Below are 22,680 nucleotides of genomic sequence, written 5' to 3'. Positions count from 1 at the left end.
TCCTTTGTAAAGTAATGCATAACTATTAAATAAATAACAATAATATAGATTTATAATGTTTTGACTTGCTTAATAAAGAGATTCATGGACCCTTCATTTCAGATATAAATGATTAATATATAATAATGATACTTTAAAAAAAATACACAATGATAGTCAAACCTCTTAATGCTCCAATTTACATATAAAGTCAATTTTAAAATAACCACGTTGACAAAGTGCTGTGCAAATGGGCTAAGTAGACAAACATACCAAATAAAGTAGTTAATATTATAATGGTTACAAATACAAGGTTTCTCTCTGAGCTGGAGATACATCTGCTGACGAATGGCTGCTTTTTTCCAGGAATACATAAATTCAAATTAAATATGAACCCACAACCCAAAACTTTAGTTTGAATATTCTGAGGCTTGGCAGATTTGGAGAGAAATCAGCCAGTCAGAGGGTACATTTATCCGGTTCTCTGGTTGGCTGGCTTTTTGTCACATTTATAACGCTGTGCCAACTTTAGAGCAAGCAGAAAGCAGAAATGTGAACGAGTGTAGAAAAAAAAAACAAACTTGAGCCAGGTTGCACAGGTTGAGCGAGAGGGAGAGAGGAAGTGGGAGAGTGCATCAGTGTGCCTGGGCACACAACTGTAATTATTGCACATTAATATTGAGAATTACAAACATGCAAATACATTTTATTGGGCACAAAATACATTTGTTTGCTCAGTTTGATTTTTCGCTTGAGTTTCATTGCTGTACTCAAAATCTTCCATTGCTACCTCAAAATTATGGCACAATATAACGCCATATTGTAGTGATGGAATGTTGCAGTATAATAAACTTTTTTAAAACTAATTTCAAAGTTGCACTTTTGAGACTTGACATAATTGTGTTTAAAGTTCAAGTTTAAACTGTCTAATTTACTATTGTACTTAAAAACTGTTATTTATCGTAAAAAAAAAAAGTTCACACAAAGTACACACAATAAGTACACTTGTATTTTGCAGAGTTGAGCCTTTTTCTTTGTTTATGAGCAGAATGAATTGAATTGAATTATGATTAATCGATTTACAACCTCATGAATCGATTTACCCTCGATTTAGGGTATTGGCCATGATAACCAGCCCTATTCGCCTAAACAGGCAGATTTCCAGTATTGGGTTGTGCTGTGACACAGTCATCAGAGGTCAAAAGACAGTAGATCTCAATACAGGGGGTCATGCCAAATGATAGTGCAGCATTATGAGAGGCCCTGTTCTCTTTAAGGATGCATCCAAAGACAGGCAGACCTGCAGAAATCCTTTGTTGAATCAGGGCACTGTACAATTCTCGCAAGTGACCAGCCCGTCTATATTCTGGTTGGGTGTAGGCCATCCTGATCTCCATGAACTCATCTGTCAGCAGCCAAGACACAGGTTGTCCCTTCTCATCCACCACACAGTAGTTTGGGAGGTATTTGATATAGGCTTTCACTAGATTGATGCACTCCTGGCTTGTTCCGTAACGCATTGCTTTTAGCACAAGGTCAGCATGGGATTCGCTTAGACTTGTCATTGGTTGCTTGGATGTCTTTCTGATAATCAGAAACCAATGTAAAAAAAAAAAAAAAAGATGACAATTAATGAATGGGAGACTTCTTTTCTACTTACTGTGAGCTGCCAAATGTCTCTGGGCTGTAGTGGATGTAGGTATGGAAGCTTCCAAATAGTTTTAGATGGAGTCCCCTGAGACAAGCAATTTCCTTTAGGATTGGATGATGAGTACTTTCAACTAAAGAAAGACATAAGAACTGAATGTACAATATTTGTTTTAAACTTGCCTTTCATTGCATTGGATATATCATGTCAAACAAAACCGCTAATTTCAAAAGGATCAAAACCAGTCGATTGAATGTGTTTATTGCATACTTTGTCAAAGCAGGATTTAAGTAAGTCCAACTAAAATAGGATGCGTCCATTTAAACACCATTGATTAGATTAAAACGTAAGAATCACTTATAATTTGGAGTGTGTTTAAAACAAAGCTTGCAGGCAAAACAAACTACTGGTAAAAGTTGCTGTGTAGAAGCATTCATATGGTAGATTATATTAATTAATTAAATGATTTTTGGAGCCTTGGAGCTATAGAAGATATTATTTACAACAAGATGATCAGAGTTACTTCTCTGGGAATCAAATGAAAAGTAGGTTAACTCTTTTACATACTTTACCTCTGAATTCCAGATTGTTCCCCCATTTAAAAAGGCTGTCATCTGTCAAAAGTCTTCTCAGAGTGTCTTGGTTTTTGGAAAAGATGCTACACACATCAGGAATCTCCCCCATACTGCTCTTGATCACAAAATCCTTCGACAGGTAAAATCAATATATAGAATACATACTGTATAAAACATTTACATTCTTATCATTGTTGCTTTACGCTGTACCTGTTTTTGACGATAACAGATGACAGTACTGAATGTAGGCCACGAGTCAACGCACATCTTCAGTTGAAACATGTTGCCTTCCAGTATATGGAACAATCCACCAAGTACCTGGAATTCAAAGCAGCAAGGAAGAATTATTACTTACAATGCTGATGTTGGACTGTGTAGTATGGTTATAAGTAACTAACTAACTAAGTAAGTAACTAACTTATTACATTAATCGACTGTGGCAGTTCTCTTGAAAGAATATTTTTCATCAGAATCAGATCCTTGAATGCGTTCAAGATGATCATTTTGGTTACACTAGTTTGAGCTATCTTTTCCTCAGTTTGTTCACTATCACCATACAGGTGCAGTTATAACAATTTGCAAAGTAACCACAGTCACACCTTCAAATATTAGTCACTGTGTAAAGTACAGTCCCACATCATTTTCATGTAATTGTTGTCATTTTTTAAATAAGTAATTATTCACAGAAGGTTTGTATCTCCGTTTGAACATCTCTCCCTTTTTTTTAAAACATGTTTTAATTGACTTTTAAGAAATATACATTTTCAATAGGACAATCAAGTATCAAATGTTTTTTTCTCCCCCACCCCCACCCAAAAAAACAGACAAGACATCAAACAGCAACAACAGAAAACAGAAAAAACAAGAGAAAAAAACACAGTCTAATTAGTCTAAGTCAATCTATCAGCATGTAGCGACAGACAACCATATTTCAAACCCACCTCATGCCATCAAAAACTCAAAAACAAATAAATGAACTCAATAAAAATAAAAAAAAATAAGAAAAAAAAAAAAACTCAGTTGGAGATCAGTCTCATTAAGACATTTCAGAAAAGGACCCCATGTTTCCCAAAGTTGTCTCAAACAGCCATTCAGTGACAACCTAATCTTCTCTAGCAAGAAAATAGAGAATGTCTTTTTCCAAAGGGTGTGGGAGGGTGGTGCCGTTACTGTCCAAGTCAACACAATCATTGTTTTGGCCAAAAAAGTTGCAAATGTTAAAAGATGTGTTTTGGATTTTTTTAGGGGAGACGACATAGCGGCAACTACAAATAGTGCGCTCAAAGGGTTTGGTTCAATTTTTCTTTTGGTTATTACTGACAATGTACAAAACATTCAACCCATTTACTTTGTAGGGATGGGCAGAGCCAAAACATATGTATCAAGTTTGCAGGAGTTGGCACTCATTACAAAATAGATATTCCATTTACACATCTTAGCCAGTCGAGCCTTAGTATTGTAGCTAGTGGTTAATTGTCACAACAGGGGTGACTGTAGTTTGTGCACCTCACTTTTTGTTATTCCGGTCCTCCTTGGCTGTACTTTTTGTTGGGTGTCCTGTTTGTTGCTGTCTGACCAGTGTTGCCAACTTGGCAACTTTGTCGCTAAATTTAATGACATTCCAAACCTCCTTGGTAACATAGTTACTTTTTCTGGCGTTGCTGGCTAGTTTGGTGGTATTTTGAGACTGTGAAAGTGAAAGCACGTATTGTTGTGCAGTTTTTGGTCTCACTGAGCAGCAGGGGGTGCTGTTGAGAGGTTTGCCCCGCTCCAATGCAGTCACAAGCCAGCTCAGAGCATTGTGGAGCTCTACACATCCATGAATCATGCACATGTGAAGCATCATACTGCTGGGGTGGGTCTCGCCCTGTTTTACAGAGCAGAATTTAAAGGCCCTGCCACACCTTGACGATTTAGCGAGTGCATGCCCGACGTGATCATTTTGATGGCATACATTGAACTGTTGACGTTTTTTTCAATTTTGTGCATCTACATAGTGTATTCATAACGATTTTGACGAAAACATGATGTATTAGTCACTTATATAGAACGTTTCCATAACTTATAGACAAGGTATACCAACGAATGCGTACTGTGTTGCCGGCATTCACAACTTATGCCCAACGCCAGTCTAACTTATGCAAACCGCGCGGCAGCGTATGGCCGACGATCACGTGCCGTAGCCGATAAAAAGGCTGCCACTTGATGACTCCAATCATAACCTCACTACACATTGCAGTGTCAGCATCACCATCATGGCGAAGAAAACTGCAAAGACCGCTGCCAAGAAGTATCAGGGCAGTGACGGAGGGCGAGGGCAAGGATGTGGACGTAAGAAGGATGCATCACCACCCACAGCCTCCCACTCTCACTCTGATGGCGATGACGCAGGTTCTAACGCCTCTCAGTCATCGCCAATGGTATTGGAAGCTGCTTCCCCAGTTGCCTCCATCTCCTCTCAGCCAACCCTTGCCAAGAAGAGAGCCAAGAAGACACAGTTTTGTCTCAAGGTATCTTGACGTATTACGACTTGTGCGTAACTTACAAATAACGTGTGTGAACGGGCGTCAACGATTGCATAACTTATTGCCCGCGTATGCGGGACATATGAATCATACTTTGACATATTGTACGTCGAAAAGTTTTGTGCATGCACAAAATTTTTGGACGACTTGGATGCACTACGACGTATGCCGGCGTGCTTCAGCGTGCAGTTTCATTTTGATGGCATACGTTGAACTGTCAACGTTTTTTTCAATTTTGGGCATCTACATAGTGTATTCATAACGATTTTGACGAAAACATGATGTATTAGTCACTTATATAGAACGTTTCCATAACTTATAGACAAGGTATACCAACGAATGCGTACTGTGTTGCCGGCATTCACAACTTATGCCCAACGCCAGTCTAACTTATGCAAACCGCGCGGCAGCGTATGGCCGACGATCACGTGCCGTAGCCGATAAAAAGGCTGCCACTTGATGACTCCAATCATAACCTCACTACACATTGCAGTGTCAGCATCACCATCATGGCGAAGAAAACTGCAAAGACCGCTGCCAAGAAGTATCAGGGCAGTGACGGAGGGCGAGGGCAAGGATGTGGACGTAAGAAGGATGCATCACCACCCACAGCCTCCCACTCTCACTCTGATGGCGATGACGCAGGTTCTAACGCCTCTCAGTCATCGCCAATGGTATTGGAAGCTGCTTCCCCAGTTGCCTCCATCTCCTCTCAGCCAACCCTTGCCAAGAAGAGAGCCAAGAAGACACAGTTTTGTCTCAAGGTATCTTGACGTATTACGACTTGTGCGTAACTTACAAATAACGTGTGTGAACGGGCGTCAACGATTGCATAACTTATTGCCCGCGTATGCGGGACATATGAATCATACTTTGACATATTGTACGTCGAAAAGTTTTGTGCATGCACAAAATTTTTGGACGACTTGGATGCACTACGACGTATGCCGGCGTGCTTCAGCGTGCTCTTAACTTATACAAAACTTACCCATAACTTATTCAACGTACGCCAGGGTATTGGCCAAATTTTTCATACGTTGGCATACGCTGGCTAAACCGTCAAGGTGTGACAGGGTCTTAAAACGTAAACGTGATATTTCTTAAGCGTCATGTTGGAGATTAAATTTTCTGCAACCTAAAAGACCACTCTGTTAAATAAATTTCACTTCCCCTTACGTGTTAATCGCCAATTATGAGAAGGAATAAGACTTACACTCCAATTGACAAGGTTTGCAGAATGTATTTCAAATATGCCAGACAGAAGAGTTTCACATTCTTCGGATATCCCTGCTAAGTGTCTCTCTTAATGTCTTCCTGAGGCTTCCTGACCAGAAGAAAAGAGAGTCTGCACCGCATGTTGAAGCTCCCAGCTTTTTGTCGGGGTTTCCCAGACGGCTGACGTATGCTCTTGTGCAAAGATACCTTATATGGAACATTCGTTGTGAATGCGTGTGTGGCAGTAACAGCTGAGAGTTGCGTTTTTTCTGACGTTGTAGTCTCACATCTGCATCTTTTTCTGTACAAAATGGCACATGCACTCCCAGCATAGTGCATCCTATCTTTGACCCACTTGCCCCATTCTGTGGCCATGTCTGACTGCTGACAGCTGATTCTGTGAATGCACTTTATCTTTATGTGTTTCTATAACCTACGTAAATAAATGTTCATCCATTAAGTTAACAAATTAATAAAACAGTATTTCTATAATCTACTTGTAATAAGTGTTTACCCACTCAGCTAACAAGTTAATAAAGCAATATTATTCTACAGTCACTAAATTACTACTCATTACAATCAAGCCTCATTCGGAACCGGTCACTTACCTCTCAGTGTGTCAGAATGTGTAATGGAAGAACGCTGTGTGATAAGTTAAACTAGTAGTCCTAACTACAAGATAAGAGGTGGAGGCTGGAGGCGAGTCCGGATGTAATTAACATGCAGTCTAGACTTTGAGAGGCGCTGGCCGAGATAATACATTAAAATGATTTTATTTTTTGGAAGTGATGGCCAATTTTAAATGAACAAAATAAGAATCAAGTTTATTTGTAGCTCTAAACATAATTAAGGTGTTTTTACTCACATTTTTTTGTCTCTTCAACGAGGTCCTGCTTTTTTCCTACAGCATCTCTTGCAAAATGATGTAATCTAGCCACTTTTACGACAGCCTATAGCTACTTTTCTTACTGAGGAATTGGCAACAGTATGTCTGATCTTGAGTTTGATTTCCTTTATGTAAAGTTAAGCAGCATAATTACCATTTGTTGTGTTTTTTTGCCCTATCCAAGTGTTGTTTTATTCATTATTTATGTGATATCTTTATATTATGTGGGTTTAATGTTAAATTTAGTGGTTAATGTGTTTTTAAAAGTTCATGTTATTGTATTATGGCATGCTAGCCATGTCACAGGGCTTATGGTGAATTTAATGTTAAAACGTCGCTGACATGATTTTTCAAATTTGCTTCCTTGTCTGTCTGTCTTCCTACTGAGACTGCTGCCCCCGCGACCCGGACCCGGATAAGCAGAGGAAAATGGATGGATGGATACATCCATACATCCATCCATCCATTTTCTATACCGCTTCATCCTCATTAGGGTCGCGGGGGCATGCTGGAGCCTATCCCAGCTGACTTCGGGCGACAGGCGGGGTACACCCTGGACTGGTCGCCAGCCAATCGCAGGGCACATATAGACAAACAACCATTTACACTCACATTAATACCTATGGGCAATTTAGAGTCGCCAATTACCCTCCCCTGCATGTTTTTGGAATGTGGAAGCCGGAGTACCCGGAGAAAACCCACGCACACACGGGGAGAACATGCAAACTCCACACAGAAATGCCCAGGGGAGAATCGAACTCAGGTCTTCCCGATCTCCAAGCTGTTACTGTGTTGGCCAACGTGCTAACCACTGGAAGGATACATTTCCTATATAATGTATTCTTCTTACAGGCATTTTGTAGTCCTTTTGTCATCCGTGGTTGATTATTTTTCTTTTGCTTCTTGGACATTTCTCGCCAGGGACAGTTCTTATCGTAGAGCTCCTTATAAGTGTTTGGAAAGTGTTGTTATGCTTTATCCATGTCTTTTGCACTGTAGACACTCTCCCATCTTTGTTCTTCTAGATCTTTCCTGAAAGTGCTGATGCTGTCCTCTGTGCGTAGTCTTTGAAAAGTCTTTTTGGCCTCCATTTGTCTGTTATTATCATGTTTGATGTAAATTGTAAACACTGGAAGATGGTCGCTGATGTCGTTGATTAACAGGCCACTAGTTGTGTTATTATCAAAGTCATTGGTGAATATATTATCAATAAGGGTGGCACAGTGGTCTGTTATTCTGCTTGGTCTGGTGATTTTAGGATATAGACTAAAACTATGCATTGTATCCATGAAGTCATCTATTTCCTTGTACTTATGGGGATTCAGACGATCAATATTGAAGTCTCCACATACGAAAGTTGTCTTTTGACCAATGTCTGTAAAAGTCGTTTTCATCCAAACCTCAAATGCTTGCCTTGGGAGTTCTATATAAGCAAATTATTAACACTTTTTTGCTTTTTTCTTTACAGATTTCAGTTGTTTTCATTCTATGATGTTAAAAATAGCAAATGACTTCACCGTTTTGTAGTTCAGCCACTCCTCCTCCACTTGAATTATTCCGGAGAACAATTATTGGAGAACAATCAGCCAATCACAGGGTACATTTCTCCAGTTTTCTGATTGGCTGGCTTTTTGTCACATTTATAACGCTGTGCCAACTTTAGAGCAAGCAGAAAGCAGAAATGTGAACGAGTGTAGAAAAAAAACCCAAACTTGAGCCAGGTTGCACATGTTGAGCGAGAGGGAGAGAGGAAGTGGGAGAGTGCATCAGTGTGCCTGGGCACACAACTGTAATTATTGCACATTAATATTGAGAATTACAAACATGCAAATACATTTATTGGGCACAAAATACATTTATGTTTGCTCAGTTTTATTTTTTGCTTGAGTTTCATTGCTGTACTCAAAATCTGCCATTGCTACCTTAAAATTATGGCACAAATATAACGCCATATTGTAGTGATGGAATATTGCAGTATAATAAACTTTTACCTGCAATTCCTTCTAATTTCAGAGTTGCACTTTTGAGACTTGACATAATTTAGTTTGAAGTTCAAGTTTAAACTGTCCGATTTACTATTGTACTTAAAACCTGTTGTTTATAGTAAAACACAAAAAATAAAGTACACGCAATAAGTACACTTGTATTTTGCAACAGAGTTGAGCCTTTTTCTTTGTTTAGGGACAGATTGAATTGAACTGAATTATTATTAATGGATTTACAACCTCATGAATGAAAATTAACTTGATTTAGGGTATTGGCCATGATAACCAGCCCTAGTTGCCGCTACAGGCAGATTTCCAGTATTGGGGTGTGCTGTGACACAGTCATCAGAGGTCAATACATCAGAGGTCAATACATTGAACGTATGTCTCAATACAGGGGGTCATGCCAAATGATAGTGCAGCATTATTAGTAGCCCTGTTCTCTTTATGGATGCATCCAAAGACAGGCAGACCTGCAGAAATCCTTTGTTGAATCAGGGCGCTGTACAATTCTCGCAAGTGACCAGCCCGTCTATATTCTGGTTGGGTGTAGGCCATCCTGATCTCATTGAACTCATCTGTCAGCAGCCAAGACACAGGTTGTCCCTTCTCAACCACCACACAGTAGTTTGGGAGGTATTTGATATAGGCTTTCACTAGATTGATGCACTCCTTGCTTGTTCCGTAACGCATTGCTTTTAGCACAAGGTCAGCATGGGATTCGCTCAGACTTGTCATTGGTTGCTTGGATGTCTTTCTGATAATCAGAAACCAATGTAAAAAAAAAAAAGATGACAATTCATGAATGGGAGACTTCTCTTCTACTTACTGTGAGCTGCCAAATGTCTCTGGGCTGTAGTGGATGAAGGTACGGAAGCATCCAAATTGTTTTAGATGGAGTCCTCTGAGACAAGCAATTTCCTCTAGGATTGGATGATGAGTACTTTCAACTAAAGAAAGACATAAGAACTGAATGTACAATATTTGTTTTAAACTTGCTTTTCAGCACATTGCATTGGATATATCATGTCAAACAAAACCGCTAATTTCAAAAGGATCAAAACCAGTCGATTAAATGTGTTTATCGCATACTTTGTCAAAGCAGGATTTAAGTAAGTCCAAGTAAAATAGGATGCGTCCATTTAAACACCATTGATTAGATTAAGACATAAGAACCACTTATAATTTGAAGAATGTTTAAACAAAGCTTGCAAGCAAAGCAAACTACTTTTTAAAGTTGCTTTTATATGGTAGATGATATTAATTAATTAAATGATTTTTGGAGCCTTGGAGCTATGGCAGAACTTATTTACAACAAGATGACCAGAGTTTATTCACTGGGAATCAAATGAAAAGTAGGTTAACTCTTTTACATACTTTACCTCTGAATTCCAGATTGTTCCCCCATTTAAGAAGGCTGTCATCTGTCAAAAGGCTTCTAAGAGTGTCTTGGTTTTTGGAAAAAATGCGGCACACATCAGGAATCTCCCCCATGCTGCTATTGATCTCAATATCCTTAGAGGTAAAATCAATATATAAAATAATATCCTGAATAAAACATTTACATTCTTATCATTGTCCCTTTACGCTGTACCTGTTTTTGACGATAACAGATGGCAGTACTGAATGTAGGCCACGAGTCAACGCACATCTTCAATTGAAACATGTTGCCTTCCAGTATATGGAACAATCCACCAAGTACCTGGAATTCAAAGCAGCAAGGAAGAATTATTACTTACAATGCTGATGTTGGACTGTGTAGTATGGTTGCAATTAAAAAAAAGACAAAGTAACTAACTTATTACATTAATCGACTGTGGCAGTTCTCTTGAAAGAGTATTTTTCATCAGAATCAGGTCCTTGAATGCGTTCAAGATGATCATTTTGGTTACACTAGTTTGAGCTGTCTGCCTCAGTTTGTTCACTATCACCATACAGGTGCAGTTATAACAATTTGCAAAGTAACCACAGTCACACCTTCAAATATTAGTCACTGTGTAAAGTACAGTCCCACATCATCATTTTTTCATGTAATTGTTGTTTTCCTTTTTTAAATAGATAATTATTCACAGGTTTATATCGCCGTTGGAACATCTCTCCCTTTTTTTACCATTAGTTAATTGACTTTTAAGACATATACAGTTTCAATAGGACAATGAAGTATCAAAGGTTTTTTTTCTCCCCCACCCCCCCCAAAAAAAACAGACAAGACATCAAACAGCAACAACAGAAAAAACACCATCAAATTAGTCTAAGTTAATCTACCAGCATGTAGCCACAGACAACCATATTTAAAAGCAACCTCATGCCATCAAAAACTCAAAAACAAAAACAAAATGAATGAACTCCAATACCAATAAAAAAAAATGAGGAAAATAAATAAATGTCAGTTGAAGATCAGTCTCATGAAGACATTTCAGAAAAGGACCCCATGTTTTCTAAAATTGTCCAATAACTGTCACGAGTTGCCGTGGGACACGGCGAAGAGAAGGATCCCAAAGCAGACAAACGAGCGTAGATCAAGTACAAAAAGGAAAATTTTAAAATACAAAACAGTCCACACAAAAATACAAAGTACAACTAAGGAAAATCCAGCAAGGGTAGCAACAACAAAAAACACTAACAGCAAAAGGCTGTTCGGAAAAAATACTAGACGGTAACAAAACACTGAAGGCAAACCTTACAGGAACAGATCAAGATACTGAGCAGGTGGGTACATAGAGCAGGGTAAGGAGCAGGGAGCCAGACAAAGCGGTAGCAGGAAGCAGGGAGTCAAGGAGTACAATCTGGCACTGGTAGATTGTCAGGCAGCTGCTTAAGAAGACCAGCAGTAATGAGCCACAGGTGTGTGTAATTAAGTCCGGGTCATGTTCAGGGATGTGCTGCAACATAAACGGCAGAGGGCAGCAGAGCAGAACACAGAACATGACCGTATGCCCCCCCCTTATAAGGCGCCGCCTGGCGGCTTACCTGGCTTGTCAGGATGGAGACGGTGGAAGTCGCTAACGAGGGACGGATCCAAGATAAGGGAGCGGGAGATCCAGGAACGCTTCTCAGGACCATAACCTTCCCAGTCAACAAGATACTGGAACCCCCTGCCCCTCCTTCAGGAGTCCAATATGGCCTTCACCGTGTACGCTGGGTGGCCATCGATCAAGCGTGGCGGGGGCTGAGCCTCGACCGGCGGGCACAGGTGACTGGCTGACACAGGCTTGAGACAGGAAACGTGGAACACTGGATGTACTCTGAAGGTGGATGGCAGTTTGAGTCTCACGGAGGAGGAGCTGATGATGGAGTCCATGGTGTACGGACCCACAAATCTGGGTGCAAACTTCCTATTGGTTCCTGCTAACGGTAAGTCCTTGGACGACAACCAAACCTTGTCGCCAACCTTGTAAGCAGGAGCTGGGACTCTGTGACGGTCCACCAGTCGTCGATTCCGTGCTGCTGTGCGGTTAAGAGCGGCGACTGTCTCTCCATATCCTCCTGGCTCGCCGTAGATGCACTTGCACAGATGGCACAGCAACCTCCGCCTCCTGCGAAGGGAACAGTGGAGGCTGATATCTGTTAGCGACCTTAAAAGGGGACATACCCGTGGCTGAGCTGACGAGCGTGTTGTGTGCGTACTCCACCCAGGGGAGGTGGGGGGACCAGGAGGATGGGTGCCGGTGACAGACGCAACATAGGGCTACCTCCAAGTCCTGATTGGCCTGCTCTAGCTGGCCATTGGTCTGGTGATGGTGACCGGAAGAGAGACTGACCGAGGCCCCCAGCATCTTGCAGACTGCCTTCCAGACCTTGGACGTGGGACCTGGGGGCCTCTGTCTGAAACAATGTTCGTAGGAATGCCGTGAATACAAAAAATGTGTCTCACCAGCAGACGAGCAGTGTCCAGGGATGTGGGTAGTCCAGGTAGTGCAATGAAGTGTGCCATCTTAGAAAATCGATCCACAATGTTCAATATTGTCGTGTTCCCCCTAGAGGCAGGTAAACCAGTAATGAAGTCCAAGGATATGTGTGACCAGGGCCGGGCGGGGATGGGTGATGGTTGGAGCAGGCCTGCCGGTGGTCTGTTTGAAGACTTACTCCTGGCACAGACAGAGCAGGCCGCGACGAACTCTTTGACATCCGCCGCCATAGAAGGTCACCAGAACCTTTGTGCCAGTACCATTAATGTCCGTCTAATTCCCGGGTGGCAGGTCACCTTAGACGTGTGACCCCACTGAAGCACTTTTGACCTTCTTTGGAACAAATAGTCTATCTGGAGGACAGCCCTCTGGTGGTCTCATCCCGTCTGTTGCCTCCGACACCTTCTCCACCTCCCACTGAATTGCAGCCAACACTCGAGCCACAGCTATGATAGTCTCTAGTAACCTCTCCTCCTCCGTGGAGCTGAAGATTCTGGACAGGGCATCGGGCTTGGTGTTGCGTGAACCGGGTCTGTAAGTGATTGAGAAGTTGAAGCGAGTGAGGAATAGTGGCCAACGGGATTGTCAAGCATTGAGTCTTTGGGCGGAGCAAATGTAGGACAGGTTCTTATGGTCAGTGACGACTACAAATGGAAGTACTGCACCCTCCAGCCAATGACGCCACTCCCGCAGCGCAAGAACGATGGCCAGCAGCTCCCTGTTCCCAACATCGTAGTTCCTCTCAGCCTGTGTGAGGCGAAGAAGGCGCATGGGTGCAGCCTCTGCTCGACTGGGAATCGCTGGGACAGGGCCGCTCCCACTCCCGTATCCGATGTGTCAGCCTCTACGAAAAATTGCAGTTTAGGTTCAGGATGAATAAGAACCGGTGCGGCAGTAAATAGTGCTTTGAGATTACTAAAAGCCGTCTCAGCCTCTGGATTCCATACAAATGAGACTTTAATGGACGTAAGCCTAGTCAGAGGTCCTGCTTTGCTGCTGTAATTGCGGATGAATCGCCTGTAGAAGTTGGCGAACCCTAGGAACCTCTGTAAGTGCTTCCTTGATGTGGGAGTGGGCCACTCGAACACCGCTTGGATCTTAGCAGGATCGGCACGTAACTGCCCCTTCTCCACGATGTACCTCAGGAACGGCACTGATGTAACGTGGAATTCGCATTTTTCAGCTTTAACATACAACCTATTCTCTAGAAGACGTTGAAGGACAAGTTTGACGTGGGTAGTATGTTCTTGCAGGTCTCTGGAAAAGATAAGGATATCGTCAAGATAAATGAAACAAAACTCGGTTAATCATGTCACAAAGCAAATCATTAATGAGGTTCTGGAATACTGCTGGGGCGTTAGTAAGGCCAAAAGGCATGACGAGATATTCCAAGTGCCCCAGCGGAGTATTAAACGCCGTCTTCCACTCGTCTCCCTCCTTGATACGCACCAAGTGATAAGCGTTGCGAAGGTCAAGTTTGCAGAAGATACGTGCAGAGTGAAGAGCAGAAAAGTCAGAGTCCATGAGCGGCAGTGAATAACTGTTACAAACAGTAATACTATGTACCTGTAGTCGATACATGGTCGTAGGGATTTATCCTTCTTGGCTACAAAGAAGAATCCGGCTCCAAGAGGGGAGGAAGAAGGTTGAATGAGGGCGGCAGCTAGCGAGGAGGAAATATAATCCTTGAGGGCTTTCTGCTCCGGACCTGAGATATTATAAAGCTTGGGACTAGGTAATGTGGCATTGGTTAACAGTTCAATGGAGCAGTCATAAAGTCGATGAGGATGGAGTGTCTGAGCTCGCTCCTTGCTAAACACCTGTTTTTTTTTTTTTTTTTTTTTTTTTTTTTTTTCCCCTGTCCTGTCCAGCCTTTAAAGCAGATAGAATTGTATACCTAAATGCCGTCAAGTGCTCAACAGATTTACTCTGCCAGAGAGAAGTGTGATATACACTTCCCCTGTCATACAAAATTTATTCGACCTTGATGCTTGTTATAAAGCAAATTTGGAGCGCCCGGACCGGAGCAGGAGGGGACAGAGAAGAAGAGAAAAGGAAACGGGGGGGGGGACGGGGGGGGGGGGGGGGGGGGGGGGGGGACAAAAACAAAAAAAAAGAGAGACAAGAGACAAGGACAACAGCAGCAACAACAACAGTTGTGACAGAACAACAGAAACATACAGAACGACATCAGCAAATAAATGTCCGTGACAACTATAAAGACGAACAAGGATAAAGGACAAATCAATATCAACAACCGCAATGACAAAGCTGTCAATGACAATCAGACATAATAGCAGTCATGAAATGATGAACTATGACAGTGATCACAATGACAATACTGCATTGAAACAGTCGCACACAATAGCAGTCATGAAATGATGAATTATGATAGTGATCACCATGATAATACCGCATTGAAACAGTCACACATAACTGTAGTAATGAAATGATTATCCATGATAGTGAATAGAATCAAAGTTACTGTAATGCACATCATTGTAAAAAAAAAATATACATATACACACATATATACATACATACACATACATACATATATATATATATATATATATATATATATATATATACACATATATACCGCACATACACACATATATATATATATAGTCATACTGCTGAAATCACCGTCGCTGTAATAAAACCAACAACATAATAACACCCTGGATAACTCAGTGAGTAATGTGGGGAAGTACGTATGTACTGTGAGTGTGCACATGTACAGGTATCTCTGTATGTAAGGAAGACTTCATATATATATATATAAAGGTGCAGGAATGTGTGGGCGTGTGATTGTCACTGAGAGTGCATGAAAGGAAAGGGGCCGCCTTCCACCTCCCAGAGAGCCCCGCCCCAAATAGCAAGGCCGGGCCCCGGCCGCCAGAAGGCCACCAGGCCCATAGGGGCAGGCAGCACAAAGATCAGTGCCCCAAGAGCCAGCCCAGAGAGCCCCCCCCCCCGGGAAGACCAGTAAGGGGCCGAAGAGAGGTAATCCCAGCCAAGGACAGGGCGCCAGCGGGCCGGAGGACTGCCAACCCCTGAGACCAGCGAGAGATCACACCCCACAAAGGCAGACGGGTACAGACGGGCCACAAACCGGCAGGCCCAGAGACGCCTCCACGGCCGGAAAGAAGCCCGCCCGCGCCGGAAGCGCCAATTCCCCCCCCACCGCCACCCCCCACCCCCAGGGAGCGGAGCCCGGCCCGCCCCGGGCCAACCCCCCGCCCGACCCCCGACACAGGGCCGCCGCGCCAAGGGATGCAGGAGGCACACCCTCCACCCACCCGGCGGAGGCACGGGCGGCAGAGATGTATCGCCCAGCACCTGACCCCACGGAGCAAACCCCTGTATGCCCCCCCCCCCCCCCCCCCCCCCAAAATAAATAACTAAAATAAATAAATAAATAAAAATACACACACGCACGCACATACACACTCCTACGCACCCACACACACGCACATAAACACTCCTACGCACAAACACACCCCTATGCGCACGCTCATACACACTCTTACTTACTCAAGCGCGCACACACACACACACACACACACACACACACACACACACACACACACAGTGGTCGACTGCCCGACACCCGGAAGCCCCACCCTATCCCCCGTTGGTAACCCAAGGAGCAGCGGAGCCGGGGACCCCGGGGTCCCAGACATACGATTCAGAACCCAGGGGCGGAGAGCGCAGACCGCCGGGGAGCAGGAAGACACCCGGCCACACCCCCCCAGCGGTAGGACGCCGCCAGCGAGGCAGACAGGGGAGTCAGCGAGGAGGAGAGCGGGAAACCGAGCAGGCAGGCGGGAAAACGGGCGAGCAGCCAGGCGAACCACCACACAGCGCCAACCGAGACCCGCGGGCCAGCAAACCCCGAAGAGAGAGCGGGAGCACCACACCCCAAGCCGCAGGGAGGCCAAGCACCAGAGCCGAGAAGGCGAGACCAGCAGCCGACCAGCCGACGGCCCCCACAAACCACCAGAAGCCAGACCAGCCACATGCCACCAGAGCCGACAGCGCACCACCCGCGCACCGGAGCCCCACCCCCGACAAGCCCACAGACAGACCGGGGGAGGCGAGGACACAGACAGCGGCCCGGCAGCGCACAAAGCGCAACGGCGACAGACGCCCAAGCGCCCGGCAGAGCACGACCCCCCCCAGCGAGCCCGGCCCCAGGGCACCCGCCCCCCCACCCCCACCCCGCCACCCAGGCCCACAGTACCCGCAAGCATGACCAAGCCCCAACCCACCAGCTGGCCCGGCGCCCCAGCAGCCGCCACAGCGCAGCAACCACCGGCCGCCGCGACAGCACACGGGCCACCCGAAGCACCAGCACCGCCCCCCGGAGACCGCCGAACCCGCCCCAAGAGCGCAGAGGCGCCCGCGGCACGTGTCAGTCCAGGGGGGGCACCGCAAGCCGCCCCCCCCGGCGCAAGCCCCGGCATCAACAGGCCCCAGAGGGCCACCCCAGGGAAGGGCAGGCGAACCAGACAAGGGCACCCCACAGGCCAGGCCGCCCCGGGCGAGCCACCGCGACAGCCAGGCCCCCGGCCACACCGCCGACCCTGGCGGGCAGACGCCGAGATGCACGAGGCACCCCAATCCAGCCCGCCCCACCCGTGTATGTGATAAGGTGTGATAGTGTCTATGATGCAATTAAAAAAAATAAATAAATAAATAAAATAAAATAAAAGAGGATGGTGTATCTGTGTGCATGTATATGGAGTGTATGTGGATGATAGCTAATGATGCAATTAAAATCGGGGGACAGCTGCCGCTCGGAGGGCCCCTCACCTGGCCAGCCCCCCCAAACCCTAAGTGTCTACTAAACACCTGTTTAAGATAGTGATAATCCGCTGGAACCCCCGTAAGGTCGATCTCTTCTACTGTGGGTGTGTTAACTGGTACCTCAGAGATAGCTGAACGCAGACAGTTAGCATGACAAAAAGGGCTCCAATTAATATTCATTTTAGTCCAATCAACAGAGGGATTGTGGAGCTTAAGCCAAGGTAACCCTAACAGTAACGGGGCTGCTTGAGAAGGCATGATGAAAAAACGGATGATCTCAGAGTGGTTTCCCGACAGGTGAAGAGATAAAGGTTCGGTCTGATGTGTAACTGTTGCCAAAAAACGTCTAGCTAAAGATAAAACCTCTTTAGAAGAGGGTAACTCAATCGTCTTAATGTTATTTTTCTCTACAAACACAGTGTCCAAAAAACAGTTGTCAGCGCCTGAGTCCACGAGCGCGGTTACAGTCACACTTCTGCCCCTCCAGTAATGGTTCCCTTGATCTGAAGTCGCCTCGCCGCCTCCTCTTTGCGTGTGTCGATAGTTCCATGGAAATACTCAGTCCCTGGCTGACGAATGGCTGTTGGCGACAGGTAGATCGATACTGGGAATCGCTGGTTGTTCCGGCGCTGATACCTGGGTTGATCCTCGGCAGCGAGCTGGGTGGCTGGGGCATTGGAGAAGTCGATGTCCTGGGTCACCGCAATACAAGCACAGGTCCAGCCATCGACAACAAGCTCTCTCCTCGGCAGCTAGGCGTCGTCCTCCAAGCTGCATTGGAACCTCTGTAGTTGTAGCGTCGTCATCTGGGTTGACTGAATAGGAAATCCTTCTCTTCGTAGAGGGGTGACATATCGGTGTTCGGCCATGATATCCCTCCTCCGCATAATCTCTGACTCTCTCCTTTACTCGGTTATCCAAATCAATAGCCAGATCTACAAGACTGTCAAGGGATGTAGTATTGTCCTTGGTGATTAATTCATACTTGATGTGAGCGATGAGCGCTCTCCGGAATAGTCCACGAAGCACGGTATCGGGATACCCACTCTCTGCAGCAAGCACACAAAAGTCAATGGAAAAGTCAGATACTGAGCGTCCTCTTTGTCTTAAATCCAACAAACGGTTGGCGACTTCTAAACCCCGGATGGGGTGATGAAAAACTTTCCTTATCTCCTCTAGGAATAAGGGTAACGATGTGCGAATAGCGGGAATCGAGGTGCTTATGGCCAAGGCCCATGTGGCGGCTCTACCAGAAAGCAAGCTCATTATAAATGCTACCTTATCCCGGTCTGAGGAGTAAGAAGTAGGTTGCTGGTCAAATACAAGCGAGCATTGATGTAAAAATTGATTGCAAGAGTCAGAGTCACCGGAGAAGCGAGGAGGGTGAGGAATATTAGGCTCATGGGGTTGATGAAAGGCAGGTGTGCTTGCAGCGGTGGCATTAAGTGAGTCACTCACTGTAGCGGAGGTACCGCCCTCTGGTGGTGGAAGCGGAGAAGAGTGTCCAAGTCGCTGGTTTAATGCCCCAATGTTAGTGGAAAGCACGGAGAGGGCTTCCATAATCCCATCGAGCGATTTCTCATGGCTACCCACCATGTGTCCTTGGTGTGCCAGAGCCTTGCAAAACTGTTCCATATCTGCGGGATCCATGTATGGCCAGATTGTTCTGTCACGAGTTGTCGTGGGACACGGCGAAGAGGAGGATCCCAAAGCAGACAAACGAGCGTAGATCAAGTACAAAAAGGAAAATTTAATATACAAAACAGTCCACACAAAAATACAAAGTACAACTAAGGAAAATCCAGCAAGGGTAGCAACAACAAAAAACACTAACAGCAAAAGGCTGTTAGGAAAAAATACTAGACGGTAACAAAAAACACTGCAGGCAAACCTTACAGGAAGAGATCAAGATACTGAGCAGGTAGGTACCGGTAAACAGGTAGGTACAGGTAAGCAGGGAGCCAGAGAGCAGGGTAAGGAGCAGGGAGCCGGACAAAGCGGTAGCAGGAAGCAGGAAGCAGGAAGCAGGAAGCAGGAAGCAGGAAGCAGAGAGTCAAGGAGTACAATCTGGCACTGGTAGATTGTCAGGCAGCTGCTTAAGAAGACCAGCAGTAATGAGCCACAGGTGTGTGTAATTAAGTCCGGGTCATGTTCAGGGATGTGCTGCAACACATAAACAGCAGAGGGCAACAGAGCAGAACACAGAACATGACAATAACCAAAAGGGTTTGGTTCGATTTTTCTTTTGGTAAGTAACCAAAACATAAACCGAACCATACCCTTTGAGCACACTATTTGAAAAAAAAAAAAAAAAAATTAACAAAAAATCTTTTGGCATTTGCAACTTTGGTGGCCAAAACACTGATTGTGTTGACTTGGACAGTAATGGCACCACTCTCCCACACCCTTTGGAAAAAGACATTCTCTATTTTCTTAAGCTAGAGAAGATTAGGTTGTCACTGAATGGCTTCCTGACCAGAAGAAGAGAGAGTCCGCCCCGCATGTTGAAGCTCCCAGCTTTTTGTCGGGGTTTCCCAGACGGCTGACATATGCTCTTGTGCAAAGATACCTTATATGGAACATTTGTTGTGAATGCGTGTGTGGCAGTAACAGCTGAGAGTTGCGTTTTTTCTGACGTTGTACTCTCACATCCGCATCTTTTTCTGTACAAAATAGCACATGCACTCCCAGCATAGTACATCCTATCTTTGACCCACTTGCCCCATTCTGTGGCCATGTCTGACTGCTGACTGCTGATTCTGTGAATGCACTTTATCTTTATGTGTTTCTATAACCTACTTAAATAAATGTTCATCCATTATATTAACAAATTAATAAAACAGTATTTCTATAATCTACTTGTAATAAGTGTTTACCCACTTAGCTAACAAGTTAATAAAGCAATATTATCCTACAGTCACTAAATTACTACTCATTACAATCAAGCCTCATTCGGAACCGGTCACTTACCTCTCAGTGTGTCAGAATGTGTAATGGAAGAACGCTGTGTGATAAGTTAAACTAGTAGTCCTAACTACAAGATAAGAGGTGGAGGCTGGAGGCGAGTCCGGATGTAATTAACATGCAGTCTAGACTTTGAGAGCCGCTGGCCGAGATAAAATACTAAAATGATTTTATTTTTTGGAATTGATGGCCAATTTTAAATGAACAAAATAAGAATCAAGTTTATTTGTAGCTCTAAACATAATTAAGGTGTTTTTACTCACTTTTTTTTGTCTCTTCAACGAGGTCCTGCTTTTTTCCTACAGCATCTCTTGGAACATCTTATGCAAATAATATTCAAGTTAGCAAATGACGTAATCTAGCCACTTTTATGACAGCCAATAGCTATTTTTCTTACTGAGGAATTGGCAACGGTGTGTCTGATCTTGAGTTTGATTTCCTTTATGTGAAGGTAAGCAGCATAATTACCATTTGTTGTTGTTTTTGCCCTATCCAAGTGTTTTTTTGTTCATTATTTAATGATATCTTTATATTATGTGGTTTTAATGTTAAATTTAGTGGTTAATGTGTTTTTAAAAGTTCATTTTATTGTATTATGGCATGCTAGCCATGTCAGAGGGCTTATAGTGAATTTAATGTTAAAACGTCGCTGACATGATTTTTCAAATTTGCTTGTGAGTTTTTTTTAAGCGAACGTTAAATTAGTAAAAATGACATTTTTGTGCTCACAGCATGTGTCGACTTACAATGCACCGTCCTCGGCAGGTGTCTCATCCCACGCTATACTGTGGTTCTCCTGACATCCATAGCGCCACCCGGGGCTGCTCACAGCATGTGTCTGCTTACAATGCACCGTCCGCAAATAATACCAACTTTAAGTCTTTTGGCACTTTATAGATGTCATTGATTTTCTTCTTCCAGTTTTGGTCCAATACTGCCTGATTCATCCTTATTAGCGTTTCCAACCATAAAATAATGAGGGTAGTCTGCTTTCTTAGTACTGTTCTTTATAATATTATTTAAAATTCCTCAAGTTGCTCTAATGTTATTTTGTATTATTACCTAGTAATTGACTTTAATGTTCCTTCTTCCAAACTGTCAAGATTGTTTCCAACTTATTGTTACTGTATATGTCTTATATTATTTTTCTGCTTCTTTATTTTGTTGAATGATACATTTCCGGACCGTCGTGGTGAAGAGAGAGCTGAGCCGGAAGGCAACACTCTCAATTTACCGATCGATCTATGGTCTCACCCTCACCTATTGTCATGAGCTTTGGGTTGTGACCGAAAGAACAAGATTGCAGAGACAAGCGGCTGAAATGAGTTTCCTCCATAGGGTAGCTGGACTCACCCTAAGAGATAGGGTGAGCAGCTCGGTCATCCGGGAGGAGCTCAGAGTAGAGCCTCTGCTCCTTCACATAGAGAGGAGCCAGTTGAGGTGGATCGGGCATCTAGTCCGGATGCCTCCTGGACGCCTCCCTGGTGAGGTGTTCCAGGCATACCCAGCCGGGAGAAGGCCCCGGGGCAGACCTAGGACACGCTGGAGGGATTATGTCTCACAGCTGGCCTGGGAACGCCTCGGTGTCCTCCCGGTGGAGTTGGAGGAGGTGGCTGGGGATCGGGAAGTCTGGGCTTCCCTACTGAGACTGCTGCCCCCGCGACCCGGACCCGGATAAGCAGAGGAAAATGGATGGATGGATACATTTCCTATATAATGTATTCTTCTTACAGGCATTTTTTAGTCCTTTTGTCATCCATGGTTGATTATTTTTCTTTTGCTTCTTGGACATTTCTCGCCAGGGACAGTTCTTATCGTAGAGCTCCTTATAAGTGTTTGGAAAGTGTTGTTATGCTTTAGCCACGTCTTTTGCACTGTAGACACTCTCCCATCTTTGTTCTTCTAGATCTTTCCTGAAAGCGCTGACACTATCCTCTGTGCGTAGTCTTTGAAAAGTCTTTTTGGCCTCCATTTGTCTGTTATTATCATGTTCGTTGTAAATTGTAAACACTGGAAGATGGTCGCTGATGTTGTTGATTGACAGGCCATTAGTTGTGTTATTATCAAACTCATTGGTGAATGTATTATCAATAAGGGTGGCACAGTGGTCTGTTTTCTGCTTGATCTGGTGATTTCAAGAGTTTTATTGTCTTATGCACAGTAAAACAGGTGCAATACAT

The 22,680-nt window shown here is 44.1% G+C and overlaps 2 protein-coding genes across 2 annotated transcripts; both read right to left on the bottom strand.

Annotated features, from left to right (window-relative positions):
- Window positions 1-1,124: 1,124 nt before the first annotated feature.
- On the bottom strand, window positions 1,125-2,705 carry LOC129178536 (glycine N-acyltransferase-like protein 3). Its single transcript, XM_054770853.1, has 5 exons — window positions 2,628-2,705; window positions 2,413-2,520; window positions 2,200-2,332; window positions 1,640-1,760; window positions 1,125-1,563 (listed from the first exon to the last, which is right to left on the bottom strand). Exons 1-5 carry the CDS (start codon window positions 2,703-2,705, stop codon window positions 1,125-1,127), a joined length of 879 nt encoding a protein of 292 aa, XP_054626828.1.
- Window positions 2,706-9,173: 6,468 nt separating this feature from the next.
- LOC129178534 (glycine N-acyltransferase-like protein 3) lies at window positions 9,174-10,696 on the bottom strand. Its single transcript, XM_054770852.1, has 5 exons — window positions 10,619-10,696; window positions 10,408-10,515; window positions 10,196-10,319; window positions 9,643-9,763; window positions 9,174-9,570 (listed from the first exon to the last, which is right to left on the bottom strand). The coding sequence occupies exons 1-5, from the start codon at window positions 10,694-10,696 to the stop codon at window positions 9,174-9,176; spliced, it is 828 nt and encodes a 275-aa protein (XP_054626827.1).
- Window positions 10,697-22,680: the final 11,984 nt, after the last annotated feature.

This window comes from Dunckerocampus dactyliophorus, chromosome 3, assembly GCF_027744805.1.
Source record: "Dunckerocampus dactyliophorus isolate RoL2022-P2 chromosome 3, RoL_Ddac_1.1, whole genome shotgun sequence".
Classification (NCBI taxonomy): Eukaryota; Metazoa; Chordata; class Actinopteri; order Syngnathiformes; family Syngnathidae; genus Dunckerocampus; species Dunckerocampus dactyliophorus.
The sequence above is the reverse complement of the archived record's forward strand: the minus strand, read 5'-3'. Positions and strand labels throughout refer to the sequence as shown.